The 25,228-nt window shown below is 39.2% G+C and overlaps 1 protein-coding gene across 1 annotated transcript in view; it reads left to right on the top strand.

Moving 5' to 3' along the window:
* Positions 1-14,112, top strand: part of ACTN2 (actinin alpha 2) — a 69,540-nt gene extending 55,428 nt beyond the window's left edge. Inside the window, exons 15-21 of the mRNA XM_065835859.2 lie at positions 305-487; positions 1,616-1,750; positions 2,239-2,418; positions 2,772-2,918; positions 10,298-10,363; positions 11,249-11,407; positions 12,776-14,112. Of these exons, the coding sequence (XP_065691931.1) occupies positions 305-487; positions 1,616-1,750; positions 2,239-2,418; positions 2,772-2,918; positions 10,298-10,363; positions 11,249-11,407; positions 12,776-12,934 (1,029 nt within the window). The 3' untranslated portion in view covers positions 12,935-14,112. The remainder of the gene's footprint in view (positions 1-304; positions 488-1,615; positions 1,751-2,238; positions 2,419-2,771; positions 2,919-10,297; positions 10,364-11,248; positions 11,408-12,775) is intronic.
* Positions 14,113-25,228: the final 11,116 nt, after the last annotated feature.

Raw genomic sequence — 25,228 nt, 5'->3', positions numbered from 1 at the left:
CCTTCTTGGAGAGCAGAACACCTGTATACTGTCTTGACATTTTCTTTGTTATAGACAATGTCTGCTCTGTTATAAATATGGTCTTCATTGGTATGAAAGTATATTCCAGAGATCATGGTTGTGATAAAGTTAATGGGGGCTGTTTCATGAATGTATCTACATGTATTATTTCCTGTATCTACAGATACATGTAGATAGGGTGTTTGGGTAGCTGAGAGAAGAGCTGTGCTTATTTAGAGCAGATCTTCCACATGTTGAAAGGATCATTAAAGTTTTCACGTTTTCCCTCTGTTTCCTATTTTAGAGCTTAATCTCTGCACACGATCAATTTAAAGCTACTTTGCCAGAGGCAGATGGTGAAAGACAGGCCATACTGTCAATCCAGAATGAAGTTGAAAAAGTTATTCAGAGTTACAGCATGAGAATAAGTGCAACCAATCCTTACAGCACTGTTACTGTGGAAGAGATTCGTAGCAAGTGGGAAAAGGTAATGTATGCTAAATACACAAAAGACATTGTAACATAGTATTCTAGCTTAAGAATAGAGAATATTCAAAGAACTTTACAGTAAATCGGTAAATTAATTTAGATCATCAGATGCCAGAATGAACATTTTACAGTATCTTATGATCTCCCTTATATTTGCTAGGCTTGCTTCACAACATCCCATCTCTCAGTATTACCTATGTCCTTTTGGCAGAGCAGGAGAAGCATGTGTTGGGGCTAGTGCAGAGCTGGTGGCTGCCCAGTGGACAGGCCAGGGGGTGCTGTCAAAAGAACAGAAAATTATTGTATTTTTTCTCTCAGTATAAACAGTAGTTCACGTGTGTCTTCTACCCAGCTGCTGCTTTTCACAGATGTTGTAAAAGAAATAGCATCTTTGAGACCGTTAATGTTCTGTCCAATTAGACTGAAATTGGCAATTACCTTAAAAAATTACTGGGGAGGTATTAAAGAGAGGCTCCTATAGCAATCACACAAACTTTATTTCATTAGGAACCAAGCCAGATAATATGCTAAAGGTAAATGGTTGTGTAGAATGTATGAATTTACCCAATACATAAACTTACATGGACAAGACCACACATTCAATGGGTTACAAAAACCAAGCAACAAGGCCTAAATTTACAATCTCCCAGGGCAAGCCAAAAAAATCATTTGTAATATATTAGAGACCTTCAGATATACATGATGGGCTCAATGTGTCTCATCCTATTGTTATGGCTGTGCTCAAATAAAATGTTTTGCACTGATTCTTCTTAGAACAATTACTCAGAGATTGAAAAATCACCTGTGTTTCAAAAGAAAATCAAAGTAACTGCTGTAAAAAGAGTTCAAGTTAAATAATTGTCTTGAACTTGAATCCAGTCAGAGGTGAGAATTTCTTATGTCTCCACGTCAGTCTCTCTGGTCAGGCTGCCCAAGACCACGTTAGCAATTTCTTATGTTACCAAGGAATCAGTAAATAAAATAGTGATAATATTTCTGGCTTTTCCTTCTGATACCAGCCTTCAGATCAGTAATAAAAATTAGTAACTGTAGACTTATTTGTTCCATTTGTCTTTATACTATTCAATTGTTCCTACTCACACTTAGTGCTTTCCCACTGTAACAGGTGAAGCAGCTGGTGCCTCAGAGGGATCAATCCTTGCAGGAGGAACTAGCCCGCCAGCATGCCAACGAGCGCCTGCGTCGCCAGTTTGCTGCTCAGGCCAATGTCATTGGGCCATGGATCCAGACCAAGATGGAAGTGAGTGTCAGACCCTCATGCAGAAGCTGATGAACAAAGTGTTTTATAGTTTTTGATCTGTGCTTTATATACAGAACAACAGCAATTTCCATGATAGTTCACCAGCTGTTTGATCTTGAAGAATTTAGCACCTGTGAAGATGATTTTTAAAACTGTGGAAGTGTGTACAAGTGGTATCTTGATGGTGAGCAGGAAATGTAGCTTTGAAAAACCAGTCACTAAATGGTCACTATTTAGCTTCTGTTTTCTGTAAAGAAAAGATACCAGAATCACTAGGATCTCAATACTGATCCCAGAAATAAATGTGCCACATTTCTTTCAAAATACGTTTTCTACAGTAAAACTTATCATCTCCACTGTAGGAAGGTTTCTTTACTGTTGCTTCTTAATACAAAAATATTACATATTTATGTGAATGTTGGTCGAATTAGCAAATCTGAAGATTAAATTCTGCGGGGCGGGGTGTGTGTCTTTGTTTCATTTGACAGGAAATTGCCCGCAGCTCTATTGAAATGACAGGGCCTTTGGAGGACCAGATGAATCAGCTGAAGCAATATGAGCACAATATCATTAATTATAAACACAACATTGACAAACTGGAAGGAGATCACCAGCTTATACAAGAAGCCCTGGTGTTTGACAACAAGCACACCAACTATACTATGGAGGTAGCCATTTACTCCCTTTTGTACTTGTTAGTTTATTCTGCCATAGAATTATCTGCCCTGACCTGAAGACAGTGCAACATAGGATGGACTTTGACAGATTTCCTAATAATCTCATAGGACTTGTTTTATTTAACTTATTTTTAATTTAATGAAGAAGCACCCATTTAGAAACCAGTTGCGTATTTTTCTGAAGGCGGTTTTTATTTTTAAGGGTACTTGGTAGCAGTATAGAGTTAGTGGAATGGAAAAGGTATCACATAAATATTTAGAACTGATTTTTCCTTGTTGTACTTTTTATACTCTTAGAAAAATATATTTGATTCTTTAATAAATCAGTATTGTCTCTCTCATAGCACATCCGTGTTGGATGGGAGCTCCTACTTACCACCATTGCTCGAACTATCAATGAGGTTGAGACTCAGATCCTCACAAGAGATGCCAAGGGTATCACCCAGGAACAAATGAATGACTTCAGAGCATCCTTCAATCATTTTGACAGGGTACAGTACTCCTGCTTTTTCTCAACTAGTGGTATTTATTGTTTTCAAAAAGCAAGTTTCTTTCCATTCCAAATGTAAACCTTTTAAAAAACTGCAAATGCAGTAGCAATGGGCTCTTTTTAAATAAGAAAAAAAGCGCAACCAACAGTTAACAAAGAATTTATAGCTTTATGAAATAGTATCGTACAGATAGGATAAAGATTAATTTGTATTCTTTAAACGTAATGCAAAGTTATAGTTCTGCTAATACAATTGAGTCTTTGTTCAAATAACAGAGAGAACTGGATAAATCTGTGTTTTGGAAAACAATGTGCCCTTTATTTTGAGGCACTGCAGCATGTTCTGTGCACTTGCCAGTGGCTTCCAATTTAGCTGTAATCTGGATTACAGTGTTGGGTTTTTTTTTGTTTGTTTGTTTGTTTTTTTTTTTTTTGGTTTTTTTTTTCTTTAAATCACAACTTGTTTCCCTAGAAATAGACTTGTGGCGAATATAGCTGGGGCACTGATAGCTGTCCAGGAAAATCTTTTCATTTTCTGGCTCTATGTGGGAAATAAGGGGCTGGTTTTTTTCAGTTATCTAATCATGGATGAAGAAAAAAGTAGGAATGAACACACTATTGTGAAGAAACTTAACTCACTTCTTCTGTGAGTTATGTAGTATTCATGGATAGAGGGTTAAAAAGGTAGCTATTAATAGACACGATAGCAAAATGCATGCAGATAGGGATCTGACATTCCCAGTTGGAAAACCATCTGTACATGATTTAGCTCTGCTGGCTCTGTGCTGACAGGAACCCACCTTCAAAATCAAATTCACATTTCAAATACTGGAAAAAGTTTACTGTAATATAGCACCAGGCTGTTGTCTTTTTCCCAGTACATATTCCTGTAGTTAGCAGGCTGTGCTTAACCCCTGACTTATATTCTGTTACCACATGAGTCGACTCCTTCAAATCATTTCAGGCTATAGCAAAATGCCACTTTCTTCTTACTGATCTCTTGTTTGTCCAACTCTACACAAAACGGTTGTTCATACCTGGACTTATACTTAATGTGTACTGGATGCTGACAGTCATAGTTTGCTAAATATTCTTTAGAATATCCCTAATTGTTTAGAAAGAAAAGCAGAATTGCCAAACCTCTGCTTTTTGAAGAAAAACACAAGCTTAGGAAAGGTTAGCTACACAGGAACCAGGAACAAATTTTATGAAAAATCTTAATGTGATTCTAGTGCAGCATAGTTCCTTTTTGTATTTTCTAAGGAAGCAGAAGATAACATCACAGAAGCAGAGATAAATTTCCTGCGGTGGAAGGATGTAGCATACTAAATAGCTTTCCCAATGCACTGGAACAGACAACTGACCAATTAGAGCTATTAAATTAGAGTACCAGGCCTGGATAAATTACACACCAGTATTTGAGAGACCCTGTTAAGGGGAACCAGAGACTTTGGACAAAGATTTGACAGCTCCCTAAAGATGAGGAAGCAAGGTGACTGTATCCTAGTCTATCTGACACTAGATGGCGATTTCTAGCATCCCTGTACCTTTGTAGTTCATAGATGAGTTCTCTGCTACACTCTCAGCAAGGCTGGTTCAGTGGCTACGGAGATACTGTGGGCATCTTTTGATGCCTCAGAAGGTCTTGAAGGGCAAAGCTAACTCCTATACCAACCAGCCCTACTGTTACAGTTCTTTAGGCTTTACAGATATAGTAACACTTGGAGTTACTGAAGGCTACAATAGAGCAAGGCATTAGAAAAGGCTATATGGCCTGGAAGAGAACGCTTGTGTCACATTGCTGGAGGCCTGTTGGAGATGGGCTGTGACAATAATGTGCAACACAGAAGTGCTTCCCAGCTCCTATCCCTGGTTTCTCCTTGCTTCAGGCAGTGTCCCTTCTGCTCTTACTTCCATTACAGGAAGCCTGAGTGTCTGAGTCAGAAGTGGAAGGAGATAGATGATGACAGTTTCTATGGCCTCAACAACCTGGGACTGGACTGCAAGTTCAGCTGCAGACTGTATCTTCTGTCATGACAGATGTAATCCAAAGGCCTTAAAAAAGAGGTCTGGAAGGATCATCACAGAAAGGTTTGGGTTGGAAGGGACCTCTGTAGTTCAAGTCCAACCCACTTGCTAAAGCAGGTTCACGTAGAGTAGAATGCACAGGAATGTGTCCAGGCAGGTATTCTGTGATTCTGTAATCCAAAGGCCTTAAAAAAGAGATCTGGAATGACCATGTTAAGGGAAGGACCATTTTGCGTATGCCCCCTTTAGTATGCTCCTCTTTACATCAGACATGGGAAATCAGCCTAGGAGTAATTTTGAACTGACCCAGTGCAGCAATTATGTTCTGAGTAGCATAATGACAGTTAAAGAAAGCAAGAAGGTAAGATCGAATACTAGTCAGCCGTCAAGCCAGGCTTTCTACAGGGGACAGCTAATAGAAACACTGATAGAAGAAAAGCTTTTACTGATTAAATTACACTGTAATTTAATGGACAGATGTGACTCAATCTACACAGGCTAGAAAGAGGCATTGAACAAACGTGTGAGAGAGACAAGGTTGTTTTTCGTTTTTATTTACTTTGTATGGCCTTGTACACTCAAATATTTAGTGTTGGTCAATAAGGGAAATCCAGGGTGCTCCAGAGTTACTTCAGGGTACATGAGATAATGAAGATTCTAAACTTGGAATTTAGATAGAGAGGGCAGTAATGGATTATTTTACGGTCTTGATCACTTTAAATAGAAATTGAGATGAAACTGGATCATCTGAACATAAGCACCAACATAAAAAATACTGAGTTCTCCATGTCAGATGGAATTACCAGTATATGTAATAATTTTGTTGCACTTAGCAACATTTCTGAATGCCTGACATAGTTTAAAAATTCACTGAAAGAATGGCTTGCAGTTCACAATGATGAATAGCCAGAAAAGATCTGGAAAAGTCCCTGCCCCTGATGAGTAGGCTTTAAATACATAAGTACAACAGAATAATTTATGCATGCTATAGATCTGACTTTTGTGGCATTTCTCCAGTTTAAGACATCTTTTAATATTTGACTCTTTGTGTGTGTGAGGATGTCTGCAAAGTACTAACATGCAGAGTAGCTCCCTTCCCCATTTTAAAGAATGTATTTTGGTACACACAAACCTAACAACTTTTAATAGAGTGCTTCTAAAACTAACTTCATTTGGTGATAACTGAGGAAGGAACCCCTGTCTTCTTCCCCAGGGAGAATATATGAAAAGATAAAAAACTTACAGTTTATAATCCATTATAGGGCTTCATTCTGCAGCTGTTAGTCCTTTGAAAAAACTAAGTAATTGGGTGAATTGTTTTAAATGGCTTTTACATCCTGAATATTTGAAAGAAAGCTATTAGGTATTTTATAGGTTTTTTTTTTTCAGGGGCCACATGCCCCTGATTCTCAAAATGCACTGAGTAAGTGGGCACCATGCAAATAACAATTACAAGGGCAGGAAGAGTTGTGTTTCTTTCAGAGCATCCACCAGCAGAGATGTGCTAGCACAGCAAGCGTGACAAGGCATGTGGTGAAGATGCTGCATCTCCCTCGGGGCAAGAGGGCCCCAGCTGGCCATGTACACACACTGGTACCCCCAAAGGTTATTCCTGAGGGTGCTGCTGCTTACCCACTACTCCTTGCTGGAGGCTGTGCCTGAAGGCACAGTCTAGTTGTAGGTATAAATATAAATCTTTAGCAGTGCTAGTATATTTCCTTCCTTAATGTGATGGCATAGAGGGAAGGAAAAAAAAAATAAAAGAGAAAGTGGGACACAATGTCTGAATCACAAAAGCAGTTTAGAACTGTTTGAAATGGTGCATAGCTCAACTATGGTATGCAGACAAATTGGGACACCAACACAAATGTGTTGTCAGTCACTGGCTTTGAAGTCTTTTTATGCAGGGATTCCTTTTTCAGATTCAGTATATTTAATAAATTCTAAATAAGATTGTGAAATATGTGGTAAAAGATCTGCAGCTGCTCTGCATGTAATATCTTAATGGCTGTTAACATATTCTGCTATCAATTTTTGTGCAAACTACAGATTTTAAGTAAGAGCTCTGCATGCAAAGCAATAGCATCATGCCACCCATATTTTACTAACAGAAAAACAACAGCTCCCTATTAAAGAAAGCACATGATCAGGCTTGTGCAGGTCAATTAACATTCAGGAAACTCAAGGACGTCTTTAAGAATGTATTGCTTTGACTGAGAACCTCATTTATTTTATAAGGCCACATATAAATCACGAGGGAAAAGGAAGAGGTTTCTGGGGACTAATAATGAAACATGGAAATGTATTTCAGTGTTATACTTTGTATTGGCAGGAAGAGATTAACAAGGCAAAGTTAGTTATATGCTTTAAAAAACTAATTTCAGTGCTTAATGTTGGTCTGCAAACAACACAAATAAATACAAAGAACCATTTCCCAATGAGCAAGGCCTTGCTTGGGCTTGATCCATGCATTAATTGCAAAATACCATTGTGTCCCATGGAACTCTGATATACTGCAAAGATGCCTTTTTAGGCCATATATGATGCAAATTTAAAAAAAATCACTATGAGAATGTAAGAACCTGTTATAGCACATAGCACAACTGCTTGGACCCTCAGTGGGGAGTCCCACTTCACCAGATGGTGGTGATGAGCTCCAGCACACCCATTGCATTCATCTCCTAAAGAAAATGTTTTCTTGGTAGAAGTGCTGGTCTTTCTCCCATCTGCCCTTTGCTACCTGTTGCACGACTGCCGCTGCCGGGTGTGGTGGTTAGGGAGCTCATGCACATACTGACCACCCAGCCCCTGGTGTGGTCACATAGCTAACAGCCCTCTACCAACACCAGATAGAGGAGGAGGGACAGGATTTGGCTCTTAGGTGCCACTTTTATATCTTTTTGTTCGCAGTCACACAGTAATATCTTTGGTTTTAGAAAGACAGTAAAATGAGCTGACTTTACTCCTGGTGTGACCTGCCATATGCTGTCTTCAGGGTGGCTTTGGAGAGTTTCAAGCCAGACTTAAATTAACATTTTCAGAATAATAAAATAAATACTTTTTAATGCCTTATAACAGGAATTATCCTATAAAATAGAGATGTTAAAGGAAAAAACTTCACTGTGATTATGGCTTTTAACTAAATGCTGCTCCAGATTTGCAGCTTTGCTTTATCTCTCATCATAGACTTCTCACTGTTATTTTTCATCTTCCCTTTATGGAGCTGGTGGAGGCTGATGCAGTGGGAGTTAATATAATAACAGCATGAAATGTCAAAAATGCATGGAGTGATGAACTTAGTAAAGCACCACTTCATCCTTTTAATATATTAAATAAACCCAGTGCATTTGTTAAAACTCCTGTAATTTTAGTTATTCATAATTATCTAGAAAATTTAAAAAATTAATTATTCATCCAGCAGGCAGATTTGTAGCAGACAGACAACCTTGGATCTTCTCCAAAGTGTCAGTCTGTAAAATCAATATGGGTAATAATTTTTCATTTTGGAACATATATTTAATTGTATACATGTTGACTCAATCTGAAGGACACCTCTGATAGGACACATTTAGTATGAACAGGAAGAAAAGTTGTTGTTAAGAACTTAGTATGAATCTCTTGACCTGCAAAATGGAAAATAATATTGGTTCAAAACAATGATCCAGTTTGATATGGTGTTACCAGAAGCGATTTAACCTGGAATTCATTCTGTTGTTGAATAATGTTATCAGATCAAGAGTGAAGTAACAGTAATTCAGAGGCGAAAAGCTTTCTCCCCAGGTTCAGTGATCTTTTTACTACATCTCACATACACTGTATGACAATAGAAAATGAAGGAAGCAAATGGCAGTTCAACAGAATTAAAACTGCCTTATTAGCAAAAATGTTAAAAGAACACCTAGAGAGGAAGCACAGTTTTAACTGTAGTTGAGGTAAGCACCTTTTTCCACTACAAAAACCGAAAGCACAAAACTGCAAAAGTTGTACATTTTTAGGTAACTCATTGTAATACGTTGACATTACATTTCCATGAAGTTCTATAAAAACATGGTTCTTAATACAAGAGTAGAATGTTCTTAACTAACCTGATCTGTGATTTTTCTTTCTTTCCTTTCACCTTCCAAAATGCATGACGTGTGATGGGATGCTAGGATGAATCTGACAACCTACAGTCTGATGAATTTAAAGCCTGCCTCATCAGTCTAGGACAGGTTGGAAATGACCGGCAGGTAGAGGAAACTGATATTGTTGTGTTTTCAGATAGACCAATATAATAATAGCCAAAGAGACTGTGGGTTTAAACTCCAAGGTACTGGTCATGCTTTGAAAATATCCTGCCGCTGGGAAGACAACAGGAGTAGATGGACTGTCAGCATCCCTTGGAACCATATTTTTCTATGCGTTTTTCAAAGATTTTTCAGGTTGTTTCTTTTACTTGATTTGAGAAGTTTTATTTGGACTCTACTACATAACTATAGGGAGCCCCTATGCTTCTTGCACTCTTTTGATAATTTTCATTTCCATGGACTCAACACAAGCTCTCTACTGATATAGGATGACACAATGCTCTCCAAACCCCTACATTTAATTACAACACAAAGGAAAAGTTTATTTACCTTTTTACTATCATGCCATTTAATGTTTACTCAGGTCTGAGCAAGGAATGCCACAGATACATTATTGCCTGGAAAATGAGCAACCGCCTTTTAAACAAGGTCTTCAACTGACCTCCTTCTAAGACTTGCAAGTCCTCATCCTTTAAGCCAGTATGCACATCTCTCTGCTGTAGTCCAGGTCTTGACAGCCTGCAGTCAGAAGGAAAATCCCTGTACTTTTTTCCCATATGTCAGCAGACAGCTCTCACAGTGTACCAACCTTAGCCTTGGAATATTTGAAATAGTCAGTGATACACTATTTTCAGACTATTTTAAACTATACTTTAAGTCACTACAGTAGCCCATGCAGAACCTTTCAAAGACACTTCATATCAGGGAGGGAGCTTGTGCATCTCCTGAGTTTGACTGGTTCAGTAACAAAGTTTTCTCCTTGCCCTTCTCTTTGTCTTCTCTGTTTGTGTTCTCTGTATTCTTGTCTCTTTCACCTCCTCCTCTCCCTTATCACTCCCCTGATTTTACTTTTCATGGTAAAAATGTCTGTTTTGTGTGTGTAATATGTTAGTTACTTCTTCCTCCTTTAAAACTGATGATGATTCTGGTTACCTGCTTGGGCAATATCAATGAATACTGTTCATACACTGGATCCAATATGGTCAAAACTCGTCATCTCCTTGGAAATCACCTTGGATTCTTCAAATCTTCCATTCCATATTCCTTGCATTGTTTTGGTCAATAGAGGAAGAATGGATTGATGGACCACGATGATTTCAGAGCTTGCTTAATTTCAATGGGTTATGATTTGGTATGAATTTTAAGAAACAATGGCAAATGATTCTGCTTATAGCTTATAACATTAACCATAGCAACACTAAAACTTATTTAAATTGAGAGAATACTAATAATATCATTTGCACTAGAGATACTAGTTCATTTTTTCTTTGCTTTTTCTCTATTTTCAAATGGTTTAAAAGGAAGTTAAAAGTAAAACTGAATACTTGAAAGCCATATTCTATGGTCTGCTGCATTGCTCTTTGAATTAAGGAAATTTAAAGAGTTGAAATTAACAGTTATCAAATGATTTGATTTTTCTTTCTCCTTTTTTATCTGCATGAGTTTGATGCTGTTTAAGTCTCATAAACTAGCCTTCGGGTTGCATTTGCTTCACTTATTTATTCTAAAAATCTGTCCCCTCCAATTCACCCTTTTTTTGTAGAAAAAAGGATTAGTCTTTGTTGAACTGTCCTATATTTGGCATGAAACTTTCAGAATTATTTCCCTTTTTAGTTCAGTGGGCTTACAAGTACACTGCTTCTTGGGCTGTTGTTTCACCTGCCTGCATGGTATCTAAATTACAGTGGTGTTAGGATGGGGTGGCTAATGAAGCGTTAAGTTAAAACAAGTAAAACAGGCATTGAGGGAGGGTGGAAGTGGGAAGAAGTTGCAGGAAGTCAATTGAAAGATACATACTATATATTTAGGACATTTTTCAAAAGCACTGAGTCCTTTCTACAAAAGGGGGCTGGGCATTTAAGTTTCCAGATTTCATTGACTCTGACATTTATGTTCTGAAGTCAGGAAGATGCTTTAAAGACTTTTTAAACACTGGTCCTGCTGGTTCATGAGAGACACAGGCTGTTGGTGATTGATATTATGGTGACCATTTTTTGTGTTTCGGATTCTGTGAAAGGGTGAAGCTGAGTTTGCTCGAATCATGTCTCTGGTTGACCCCAATGGGCAAGGAACTGTCACTTTCCAGTCCTTCATTGACTTCATGACCAGAGAAACGGCAGACACAGACACGGCTGAGCAAGTGATAGCTTCCTTCAGAATCCTGGCTTCGGATAAGGTCAGTCATCGTGCTGCTAGGTGTAAGGATTCAGCAGCCCTCCTGTTTAGCCCTTCTTTGCTGAAAGTCTTATACAAGCCTTTTAGTAACAGTGAAGTTTTTTTTTCAGTTTGTAAGTCTTCAGAGAAAGTACTTGCCTTTTCTTCTTGTTTGGAACCACAAGTCTTAGCTGAAATGAGTGCAGAATTCAGGGCTTGGTCTGTTTACCCTCTTATCACAAAGAGCCAACATAAAATTAGACATCTTAGACAAGGCTTACACAGTTTGTCTGTATAATAGATAAATCATACATCAAATTATTTCCACACGACAGCCTTGATTAGAGGGGAAGTCATTCTGCCTTTCATGCTGTTGTCTGGATGTTTCAATGCAGAGTTTGGCCCTCTGGAACATGGCCTGGGCAGTTGCACAGGTCTACACTTAATTGTGAGCTGGGTTATGACCTGACAGCTCATTCAACAGGGCAATGCAATGTGATGTATCCCTATCATAGAAAGAGCAAGAGGAGGAGGCCTCCTCTTGTTACTGGGCATGTGGAGGAAGCTCCCCAATATGGCATCCTTTCCTCCTCATAGCCAGGTCCACTGGCGAGTGAGTGCTTTATAAAGATGAAAAGGAGGATAATGGCAACCCAAGAATTTCTGGCGGAGTCAAGGCCATAAACAGTGCTGCCAGGAAACCAATCCTGTACTATGGAGAAAGGAGGGATTACAGCAGTACAGGTCTATCTGCCCAAGCTCGCTCTATTGATTTTCTCATTCTGGCTGTTTGTATTGATTTTGTGATCTCATTTACTGTGGAGCACATTTTGAATTCCTGACATATTTTTAATGGGAACTCATGTGGAAGATGAAAGCCTAGGTCTCAAGAAGAAATTATTTTCATTATATTGCTATTTTAAATAATATCAAGTCTGTTAACAGACGGTATACTTCATATCATAAATGCAAACCATTAAAAGCAATAATGCATGTTCCATTACAAATATATTAGGACCTTGAAACTAACAGGATCTAACTGAAAACGTGTCTGTCCTGTCACTGCAGAAGGGGCAGCAGTGCACTGTAGACACTGTCTTGCTGTCCATGGGTGAACTGTATCACTAACAGTCTACCCATGGCTGCACAGTGCTCAGTAGCTAACATACACAGCCACATATTCTGATATTGGACTTCGACCTAATGAATTTGTTGGTAGCGTTGTCCCCTTCAACTCATCATTAGGGATGGAATTTACCAAGGAAAATATTTTGTCATAGGAAAACAGGCAGAGTATCTGAGTTTATTAGTCACAGCTGCAGAAAATAAATATATTTTGTTGTCTTTGAAGAATACATACTGAATTTCTTAATCCTTTCCCCACTCACAGCCTTATATCCTGGCCGATGAGTTACGTCGAGAGCTGCCTCCTGAGCAGGCTGAGTACTGCATCAAGAGAATGCCTCCATACACGGGCCCAGGGTCTGTTCCTGGGGCTCTGGATTACACCTCTTTTTCGTCAGCACTGTATGGAGAGAGTGACCTCTGATTCTGTAATTGGCTGTATTCATGGTAGACACTAAAAATACCCACCTCATTGCCCAGATTGCTTCTCAAAAGCTTTGACAAGCTGATTTAAAAATGAGTTTTACAAATACAGTAGGTACTGTCAGTGTAAAGTGCTAGTAACTAAAGTAACTAGTGTATATTAAAGTGTGCAGCACGCTAGATCTCTGCATTGTTGGTTTTAGGTTGTCTGTCCTATACAATGCTAGCATATATTAAAAAAATTGCAAGATATAAAAAAATCAATTCAGAAAAGAGAGTGTAAAACCTAAGAACACTGAAACTCACAAAATACTTCTCAATTTTCAAAATATTTCAATGCCATATGTGCTTCTTTTACAATGTTCATAAAACTATGTTAGAAGTCATGCTTTTTTCTTTTGTAGAGCAGTATTATTTTCCTCTAATGACTTCTGATTTTGTATGCTTTTATTGGTGGAATTTAATAAAATTTTAAAATGCAGTTTTTCAGGGAAGAAATGTATCAACCAAGTAAACTACTCAATTACAAAAATAATCCAGAATGCTATGGTTTTGTCTCTTAAAGACAGTTTTCTCTTATCATGAAGAACTGTAATATAGGGGGGAAGGTGAAAAGCTGATTAAATTGCAGGTTTAGAGTTCTATAAGCAGTACTTTTCTTTTAAGCCTTTAACTTTTACAGCTGAGTAAGTACAACTTTTATAACTAGAAATAATAAGAAAACTAATTTCATGTGAGCTGTTTTGAAGCCCTCATTCTTGTCTGTGTTGGACAGTCTTTGTTTCTCAGTATAAGTAAGCCAGTCCCTTGTTGTATTAGTGGGCAACATTCATCTCTATCCTGCACAATGGAAAAACCCATCTGAGCAAACGTAGTGTGGTTGTCTTGCAGCTTTAACTGTTCAGTGCTCAAATTACAGTTTGTCTTGACTTCTACTGGATCAGAGGCAGTTCTGTCTTTATTATGCTCCTGTGCGCTAGTTGTTTTACTGTTTTTTTTCCATCTTGAGAAATGATAGAGAAGTAAAAGCAGTAACTTTTTTACTTGAATCCTACCGACACTGAGGAAATGCAATGTAATCAAACAAAGCCATTTACAAATGGTGCAGTAAGCTGTGCAGCCCAGTGCTATTAAAGCAATGATGTGCCTATTAAATAAAGTCTGCTTTTCAAAACCTTACGAGACTCTTTCATTGGCAATCATCTAGTGTTTCCCCTCTTAAGAAATGGAAACATTTCTGAACATTAAAGGTTTCAGTCTGCTAAAAGTTCAAACAAGTATGTCTTGCATTTCTATACACTATGTTTGCATGAGCGACAGGCGTTACGTGCTGGAGGGACACATACAGCCCCGTGAAGGGAGATGGAGCTCAGAGTGAGTGGGTCGGACTTTCCATTTAAGTTACCTGAGCACAGATGTCCATAGCTTACTAGACTCATAGCTTAGATCGATTTCATTGAGACTTAGGCACTAATGCTTTTGGGGATGTTGGCCTTAATATTTCTGTATCTTTCTTTTTCCTCGTGCAAAAAAGTAGATGTTAAGTGTGCAGTGATGCTTTCACTGGCCGTTGAAGTCTCTGAATGGGAAGCATTAAAAAATCCATGTGTGGTTTCAGTCCTAAAGCAGACATCCTGCCGGTAAGGTGCATGTCGGGGGAGCAGTCTCAAAGCAATCCCAGAGAAGACAGACAATGACCCAATACCTCTTCCTCCTCCACCTTGTGTATAAAGGCCAGCAGAGGACTTGGAGAAATACTAGGGCTAGAATCACATGTACAGCACATGCGCAGCCTTGCACACAGCCAGGAGCTGCTGCCGCCACCGCTGATCCTGACATGGTGCAATGCCATGTCTTTTTGCAATGGCAGTCCCTGTACAAACTATGTCAGGAAGCTCTGCCTTAAAGCAACAGCATTTCCAGGTAAATGGCTGCTGGGCAGGCTGAATCCTTTTAGAAAATAAATCTGTGTATCTCTCATTGTCACCATTTAATGCAACTGGGAGAATAAAACATTGAGCTTCCAAACATGACACAAACTCAAAATCTAGATTAAATAAGTAAACTGTGTTATTTTATCCTGAAGTGGGTAAAATTCAAGGTTTTTTAAATATTCACTGGTCAAGTTCCAGGTCAATGGGTTTGACGGATTTTCTTCTCCTCTAGGGCTCCATTTTTAGCAGCTGGCATCTATATTTTTTGTAGGATTCACACTGGGAATTGATGCTTTCAGTGGCGTTTTCTGTCTATACCATTCTGGCAGCAAAGTAGTTTTACCATAAAAGAAACCATGCCATAGCTGAGCCCAAGGTAATGTATGTGCCCATCAAGGTTCAGTAGGTGAAGGTACCTTATTTTGATGATCATGTGAATGAAGGCTATAGAATAAATTAGAATTAAAAAAAGTTGCTTTAATGATTGTAATACAGATGTCTTCTGTGACTTTACATGGATACAGCAGTTCTTTGAAAACTTCCTGCCAAGATAATCCTGATTTTGTACTAATTTTTTTCAGTTGGTGATCTTCAGAAAGGTGCTGATGCATGCAGAAAACAGTGTTGTCAGCTCTGCGCTGCCTTCATACTTCCTTTCATCATATACAGTTTCCAGAACTAATCCTTTTCTTACCTGCTGGCCACAGAAGGCATGGACTAGAGCTGCTCCTAGCAGCTTGGATTTTCATCAGAACATCCTGTTGTTCAGTTTGCCCACTTCTTGGAGGGGACCACTTGCCTTTATGCATGTTGTTTCTAGGGTCTGTAGAGGTTATCCCAGACACAAGTGGTCTCAATGAAGGAGGAAAATAGCTCCTGCTAGCAGCTGGATTTGGCTGGTAAGCAGTTTCCTTTTTTGACTAAAATGGCTTGTGGTTGAGAGTAATTCTGTTAAGGAAGTAATGGATTGTTGCTAATATATGAACAGGCACTTAGGAGCATGCATCAGTAATCATGTCAGTATTTTTTGGTGTGCTTCTACAAACAGTTTCACTAATATTTAGATGAGAAAATAATACTTAGGTAAGAGGTGACACTTCTTTGAAGAACATTCATCACTTTATTTTGCCAAATCCAAGTCCTTGGTTCTCATCTTCTTCAGTGGAACTGTGACTCTTGGTGGCATATGCAGTTCTAGACTTTTAAGAGGAGCAAGCCTGAGGTCATTCTTCAAGAGAAATACTTAACAAAGTCAGTGAAAGTCTGATATACACAAAAAAAGCAGGGAATAATCTGTGTGAAAATGACTTAGAAAGAAGGATCAGCTAAGTCAAACAAGAAAGCATGTTGTATCATATCTTGAGAACAAAGTAAAAATTCTTAGATCGGGCTCTTCACTTGTATTACACTAGAAAATGATATTAAAGCAGCTGTTAAGTGTAGCACAGTAAAGGTTTAGCACAATTTGCCTGTGCTTCTGATTCCTGACTAACTTCTTACCAGGGAAAACTTCTCAGCAGTCTTTGAATTATTGTATTATGTTAGGATTTATGTCTGAAAAATCTTTCCTACTTCTGGAGACAGAACACTAGAGGAGATGGTGCTGTTGAGGGGGGAACATTTCAGTGCATTACACAAAAAGCACCCCGAAACCTCTTCTCAGAATCACAAAACATCCCAACATCCTCTGAGATGCCAAAAAAGCTCAAATACGCAACAGCTACTATAATTATACAGTATGACCACCGCTACTGTTGCTTCAGCCTCACTGATCTAAGTTGTTGGTTTTATTTTTTCTCTTGGTAAATACAAATCAGGTTTCAGAAAAACTGAACTACCTGTCTGTTCCCCATGTCCCTTTTCCCCAGGTTTTATGGTTAACGACCTGTGCACTTATTTGCTTGTGCATCAGTCTGCCTCCTGCTTGTGTTCAGAGGGCATTTTCTCTAAGGAGCTGTGTCACTGGGGGAAAGTCTGCGCTACAGACAGTTGTTCGTATGTTCAGGTGAGATTCTACTTGTTTCAGACCAAATATTTTTATATAGGAAAACTGACTGTTCCAAGGTGGTTTTTATTTTTTATTAGTCTGTTTTTGAAATGTGCAATTCCCTTCTAATTGTAAGCCAAGGTGTGGGCTGACACCACAAAGGACAAGTCTATTCCTACTCTTTCCATTATCCCATTAATTTATAATACAAATAGAACAGTTCCTTTGTCTGGTTTCCATGTTGGCTGGGATTAGGTATCCAGGGTGCTAAGAACAATAGATTATCCCTTCTAACAGCAGCCTGTATTTACCTTAAAGTGATTGTGTAACTGTGGAATTAGGGACCCAACCATGCACTTTCACTGCAAATCCTTTACTGTTCTCAGCAAAAGAACATTTATGTGTAGGCAACAAACCTGGAGCCAGTACTAGGAATACCACTCATTTCTCTCATAAAGTAAGTGTGCTACATTAAATGACAAGCCCAGAATTTTTTGTATGTAAGCTTGAGTAGGATTTCACATTCTAAGTTTCAAAGGAATTCATCTACCAGTTTTCTAGGTTTTGGGAAACTTCATTAGCATTTGTGATACTGCTTTGGACAAATTTGATTATGAGCATATTGCTTAAATTACTTGGAAATCAAATATACTGGATACATGTCCTGAGGCTTTTTTAACACCCATCCATCCCTCATCTACTTACTATTGGTTGTTCTATTTGGCGCAAATTCATGGAAACTTTCTTCCCTTCAAGATACCTGTTAATGCTTCAAGTGAAAAATGCCCTCAAGTGCTGTCCTCAGAAGGAGCTGTGATCATATGGGCTCTCCTGAGCTGGAGCCTTCCAGCTGCGTTATGGCTACTGGTATGAGATGCTGAGGTCCAGAAGAGCTCCATTGGCAGACCACAAACACAGAGTGGCCGGTTTCAGGCTTAGCTAGTCTGCTCTCCAGAGTGAAGGAAAAGAAATGTTTGTATAAGTTGCTAAGAAGTCATGCCTTGATTGGGACTGAACTGTGAATATAGGTGCACCAAATTAATATAATTCAAAAAAAACCACAGAAAAACATAGGGTGGCTACGTCAAACATTTTGTTCAGGCCTGTATTCTGGCTCTGACAGTTCCCAGTAGTAGGCACAGTGAAAAAGCGTAAAAGTGAGGCAGCATGTGGCAATGTATGCCCAGAAGAGTCTCCAAGTCACCAGTAATTTGTGGGTTAGGAACTTGTGGAACACTGTGCACTGTTGCCAAAAACTTAGCATGTTTTTCTGCTAAAGCAATATCTTTTCCAACAGCTCTTTTTGTATTTCTCTCAGTGGGACCTACTCTTCCTAGAAATTCTCCAGCAGGCTATTGGATATGCTTGAAAAAAAGGTTTGCTGTTTGTTCTTTTATCATTTACAAACTGTTCCTCAAAGACTTTTTGATTTCCCTTATTATCTGTATACACTTAACCTGCCAGAATTTATAATCCTGTTTTCCTCATATGGCCATGATACCAGCTTTCTGAAGGATGCTTGCAAAATGCAGGCCATCCGAGGAAAAGGAAATCCTACCTCCCATGAAATAAAAACCCCAGAGATCCCAGTCATAGCTTTAATAAACTCTTTAGCAAACCTGATTATTTAAATGAAAATCAGTAATGTTTGGTGGATGCCTGGGTGAGCATGATGAATATGTACGACAGATCTGATGCTGTCAGACACTACACCCCTGAGGTCCTGTCTACGGACATTGTGATTAAACCAAAGACACAGAGTGTAATATTGTGCATCATGTTGAATAACGATCTTGCTGTTTTCTGTGCATTGTCTAGGGACAACGCTCCATGACAGTTCTAACTTTTAGCTTTGTTATTTGCTAAGTGAAAGTGACAAAGCCTGATTTGCCACAGCGAGCTGGCAAGCAACTCTACTGACCAGCAAATACTTCCACCACTCAGAAATAATAACTGTCATTATCTGAAGTGACTTGTGGAAGAAGGGACTGAAATGTTCATATTTTTATATGCAAATAAAAATGTACAAGTATCATTACTTTCTTTAGCCATTATATGTCATTTTTTCCCCATTTTTCATTTGAATATAGTTGCATATGCACATGTAAGAAGCTGAAATTATGCTTATGGCAAAAACACAAGTGTAAACTTTATATAAAAAAGACAACACTTTTTTAAACACTTTTCATTCTTCTCCTTAAAAATAGATACATTTCTACCAGCCACCTAAACTTAAGAAGACTGGTCTAATAGCACTCCAAATTAAATTTTTTTTATTATGCTAGTACAAAACCCTTCCTTCCATCAAAAATGAATAACTGGATTTTTCATTTTATTTTGGCAATAAGAATGGAAAGCATGAATTTATTATTGTCCCCAGCTGACCTCCCAGCCACTCTTCCTCTTCTGGGAGCTTAGGAAGATTTTTCATAAGACTCATTGTTTCTTCAAGCCAGACCAAGAACCCAGATGGCCAAGTTGGCTTTATTTGCAGAGGACAACTGGGAGAGCTACAGTGGAACAAATATTCTGCCAAAGTCCTTTTGGAACAGCTCCTTACGGCAATGCCAAGCTCAGAGGCATTAACCCTTTTTATAACGGTGGCACTGAACGGAAGTATTTCTCTGCTGCCAGGATTGCCTTCAGCAGAGGCCACTCATTTGCCTCTTCTGAGGAAGCATCTCCCTTCCTGCGAGTGTCACTGTCTCTTCTCAGATGACTTTCCCTTCGAGCCCCGTCACTAGCCTCTTTCTGTGATTGCCCTTTTCCCACTTCTAACAGCTGTCCCTAAAGGGGACATCTCCTGACTGGAGATATTAACTTAAATCTAATTTAATGATCCCGAGGCTCCCTTGAATTGGATTTTGTCAGGACACACTTTATTTCAACTTGATCAGAATGTAGTTATTCTTGATTTGTACTAAGGCAATAAAGAAAGTATTATTCCCTTTGTTTTTATTTACTATTTTTAGCTTTACCTGCTACTCCTGAAGTACTTATTAGACCCTTCAACAAACAGGAACAATAGTTTGCCTCTTCAGCACCAGCTGTATATGGAAAGACATTTGTGTACCACGTGGAAAATGAAGATATAAACCACAGATTATTTGACCAGCACTTTCTAGTATCAAAATCCAGGTGCCTGAAGTGAGTTTAGCTCTACACAGCAAAGAGGGAAGAGGAGAGCTAGGTCTGATTAACCTGCCCCCCAGCCCAGGCCTTCTTCATACCCTTCTGGTAGCTTTTCCATCTCCCAAAGTACCTGCCCTGCATGCATGTACAACTGCAGCTAGGAGAGAAGGAAAGTGGAGAGTAATACAGAGTATTTTTGCATGCCAGAATATACAGGGAGACTCTGGGCATTCTCCAATCTACTTTCTCTTGCAGCCTTCTGATGGGACCCATGAGCTCAAGCCACTGACAGAGACTATTAGATGAAGGCCATGTATAAAGACTGCTCCTAATCTAAGGAACAGTTGGGAAATGTACTCACAAAATGCTAGATGGGATGCAGTAATGCTAATAGGGACTTCTGAGGACTTGTCTGGAGGTCTTAGACTGCTCAACACATTTTAGGCTTTACAAGTGTTAAGGCCCAAAAGTAAGTCTTTCACTTTGACAAGACAAAAAGAGATGTCTAGAAAAACAGAGGTCAAAGGGAATGATTGTAGACTATGGGCTACAGAAGAAACTTTTCACTTCTGTGTTAAAAACTAGCCAAAGAATAAGACTTGGCTGGTATAAGTAACCACAGGGTGGAAATATTAGGTCTTTAGGGTGACAAAGTACACTCTGGGCATGTTTGTTTTAATGTAAATTTATATTACTGACAACAAAAGAAGGGCTCTGCCCTAGAGCAGTGTTCCCTGTCAGTGTCTCTTCTTCATGCTGCTGTTACTTCTTACAAATGCAAAAGGCTTCTTCTTTCTCACAGTTTAATTTCTGAAGCTTGAACAAGATTCAGAACCAACACCACCTGTGAGTATTTCTTCATATCTTAAGATCTAGACGACTTTCAGCACTAAGGTTATTTTCTCTCTGTTAAGTTTATAATATTATACCACTTAGATATTTATTTCATATTTTGATTTGAAAAAAAAAAATTCTTTATTCGCAGCTAGTATTTCCAGCAAAAGCACTTCTCTAGAAGGATTAATATTTCTGGAACTGGTTCCCTAAACTTGTTTTCTAGCTCATGTCTGGGACTCAGATCCTTGCCCCACGTCTCCTTGCTCCTATCCTTCCTGCTCCCGTTTCTGCTCTCCTACCTAGAATGAACTGAACAGACAAGAGGGGACACCATTGCCCAAACCACTTTGAATAAAGAGGAGTTTGTGACTGCCTGTAGAAAAGGCTGTATCTATGATCATCAGGAGTTTTCACAAAGGGTTGAAACAGAGTAGGTTAGACTTTAAAACAATTTGAATGAACTGTGCAGTTTCGAAGTCCTTTAACAGAAAGAGAGAATTGCCTATAAAACATGCTTTTCTAGCAGACAGTTGATAACACGTGGGATTTTTTGTATGTGTCAGAGGAAGGGTATTTCAGGATCTTTGACACAGGATTCCTTATGCCCTTGCAGAAAATCTTAAAAGGTTCAATGTTCAATGAAGACAGTTATATTAATGAGGTTATGTACTCCCTGGAATGGAGTCACGACTGACAGCGGGCAGCACTGCTTGAATCACTCGATTGCCACTCACACATCATGTGACCTGTGCATGTCCCTTTTTTCTGCCCTGTTGTACTATATCTGCCCTACCAGGATGCAGATGGCTGCCTTACTTGGCTATGTCTCTATTTCTCACATTGTCCACCTTTCTCAGTTGGCCAAACCTTTCTACAATCCTCCTTATTAGACACGTTTTCATTCATCTCAAACTGTGTTGAACACAAACTGACATGCTTGCCAGGTTGAGTGTGATCTCATTGATAGTGCACAGGCAGCAAACATATGCCTAGGGCTTGTCTCTGGTAGTCCCACTCAACTTCTGGTGTTTGTATCTCCAATCTAGTCAATCTACTGGTAAGGCCCTAAGAATACCAGGAGGCTCTAATTGCCCTCAACAGATACATATCAGACCTCCATCCCTCCACCTCCCACTTATTAGCCATGGAGATCCATTTAACTATGACCATCATCCTCAGTCCTTGCTTGAGCTTATGTTGTATGTATACAATGTCTACAAGGCTTTCTGGCTTGACCTTGGCCCTGTCTCATAGCTATGGACTGTATGGGCTGTGGACTGAAGCTGGTAGCACCACTGGACAAGCTCTTCTTATCTGGGTACTGTAGGACTGCTGCCTTGCCATCACCCTCACACCTACTCTGTCACCAAGACCTTCCAGTTCTCCTTCACTGGGTGAGCCTTGCAGCCTTGACTGATTTTTGAGGCACTGTCTGTTGAATGGAGAACTTCATAAATGGCTTGCCCCAGCCCTGCAGCTTGTGGATATCTGACTACATGGGCAAGAAGCCCTGCCAGGAAGTAAGAGAATAGGAGATGCCTTCAGAAACCTGTTTCCATAACAAGTCCAGACTGATCCAGGGCATATGCTGTCCTGCCCTGGGCAGAAGCAGCGCAGCTCAGATATCACCAGGACACGATAATTGAGAGAAAGAAGCTGAGAATATCATGCACATCCATGGCAAAAGGCTTTCTAACTCTCCAAGATCTATGTTGAGCAGGTTTTTCTTGTTGCATTTAACTGCATGTGACCTGGCCCTTCTTCCCCAGTTCTCATGCTGTCATGGGGCAGCCCGCAAGCCTGCAGGGGTTCTTCCTCTCTCTTCTGTAGGTTTGATATAGATGCTTGAAAGGTGCATACTGAAGGTTTTAAAAGTGCTGCAAAATGTCATAGTCATATGAAGCCTGTAATAAATTGAAAGCAGTTGACACAGTTTGCCTGCGCAGCATTATGGATAAACAGTAGGACCACACCCCCTATTAAATTCCCAGTCTCTTCCTGCCTGCCTCTCAGCCCTTCCAGGTGTTTATATACCTTGTGATCAATACAGATTCTCTAAAGAGATGCAAGAAGTTATATTCACTTCACTTTAGTGTGTTTGTTTTCACTGTGATGGAGACTTGAGGCTTTTTTAAAGTAGTGAAGTCCAAAATCTGTTCTATGGTAGGTAGAATAAATTTGTTGATATTCCTCTAAGTTGCATACATTTAATAGGATATTTTGGTATTTGGAGTGTGCTTAGAATTGATCTGGAAATAATCAGCTTTATTTTGGTTTCTAGTAATATTTTAATCCTGGAATAGAAATGTTAACATCATAATTGTACTTAAATAGAACAAATAATTTGTATTTGAATAATAAAAAAATCACCCTCTAAAGGCTAGAAAATTAATTGAAACTGTAATTCTTAAGCACAGAGGAAATTCTGAATATAAAAAAACAAGTAGTGTAACTTAGTCATTCAAAATAGAGCAAGAATCCAGCTGCAGCAAAGTAGCACAAGTGGTAAGTAACCTTACAGAACAGAGAGTCAAGAGCTGTGCTCTGAAATCAGATCGATCTGTTTTCTCTTTCAGACTTCTGCGTGGTCTTGTGAATGCTTTGCTTGGATATAATCCTCTGAAATATGGCTGTTCTTTAGTAACATGAATAATCCCACTGTTCTTGTTTAAATAAGGATTACTCATGTGAATAGTCCATTGGAAACTGCATTCTCAGGAATAATGGCAGATAACATGAGAATAAAAGGCACATTTTTGTAATGAATATTATGGAGTTATCAAAAACACACACACACAAGCTAAAAGAGCATGCTAAACCCCTGCATTTGATCTCACACATGCATAAGATGAGTATACTATTTGAATGCACAGGTGTCCAAATACAGTAACGAACTGGTGAATCAGATCCTTCGCACTGGGGAGAAAAAAAAAAGAAAATATGGAGGTGGCTTTCTTTGCTTCAAACACTATCTTGTTTTAAAAGATCTGTGAGAGTTGCTTGTGGGAGGAGCTGGGGAAAATGGTAACTTAAAAATGCTTTCAAGTATAGTTGAAATACCAGAACTCTATCTGACTTAAGAATTATTATTTTGTTTGGAAAAATATTGATTTGGATTTATAGTTTAATCCTGTTGCAATTAGGAAGATGTTAGCTTCCCTGAAGTGTCAGTTATAACCACCTTCAGAAACCAGAATTCTCAGCATGATGATGTTTGCATGTCTGCAGCAGATGTTTAAGTAGGACTCATTCCCAACAGCATTACGGTCAAGTTTTTCAGACAGGGGAATGATAGCACATTTGCATTCTCCCTTCCTCTACTCCACTGCTCTAGCAACTCCAAGCTGCTCCTGGTGTTATTCTAAATGTATGAGAGGGAACAGCATTTCAATAGCCTAATTTAGTAAAATAAGAACAACACTCCGTAAGACAAAGAAAAAGCACTTCCCAAGCTTAAGGGCATGCTCACTGCAAATCCTTGAAGGTTTCCTGCAAACACACCATGTATTAGAGCTTCTCAAAGAAATAGTTGAAAACCCTTGGTAACTGCAGGTGTGTGGCAGCCTTGGGATAAAGACACGCACCGGGACTCGGTGCTGTGCAGTACTATCATCACTGAAACTAAACCAAGAAAAGCAGCCTGAGATTTCCTAACACTGCAAAATCTATTAAGGATGAATTTCTGTGTCAATACTACTTTTTCTGGATGATCAGGTTGGATCATCACTACCCTTAACCACTCATTCCTCTTCCCTTCACCTTCTGGGGTGTATCTTGCCTCAGCTGTGCTCATTCCATTGTCTGCACAACTCCAGTTTCTCAAGCAGACTGAAGACAGTCTGAGGCCGGCAGCTGCTGGCCCCTCTTCCTGCTGCTGCCCCTAGGTCAGCTCTGGAGACCGTTCAGCTGCAAGCGAATTGGGCCAGGGACATGTTCTCACTGAAAACTGACCTTTAAGGAAGAATTATGTTCAAGGGCTTGTATGCACACAAGGGAGAGTGTGCCAATACGAGGATGGCACAGGCTGGACTTTGGAATGACTTTTCAGGGCAACACAGAGTCAAACTGGTTCAAACTGGTTATGGAACTGCAGAGTAAATGGGATATGTGAAATGATCCTTCTCAAAAGCACCTTCAAATTTTCAGCTTCCTTTTTTTTTTTTTTCTTTCCACTGACCTACTTTGCAGCACAGTTACACAAACAACTGCATCAGCGCACACAAGGACGTGCTGAGCTGCGGTACAAAGATTTGTCGCCACAAAGCAACTGTGGAGACAGTGAGCTTTTTAACCTGAATTGCTGCCAGACCGAATTTTCAGTTTGTTATGTGCCATAACAAAAAGGTTGGAGGTTGTAGAAAGTCAAGTGATATATGTAAAGTCTGTGTAAAAGTGATAAAATTAA

This window comes from Patagioenas fasciata, chromosome 3 (genome assembly GCF_037038585.1).
Source record: "Patagioenas fasciata isolate bPatFas1 chromosome 3, bPatFas1.hap1, whole genome shotgun sequence".
NCBI lineage: Eukaryota > Metazoa > Chordata > Aves > Columbiformes > Columbidae > Patagioenas > Patagioenas fasciata.
This window is presented reverse-complemented; position numbering and strand designations above follow the sequence as displayed.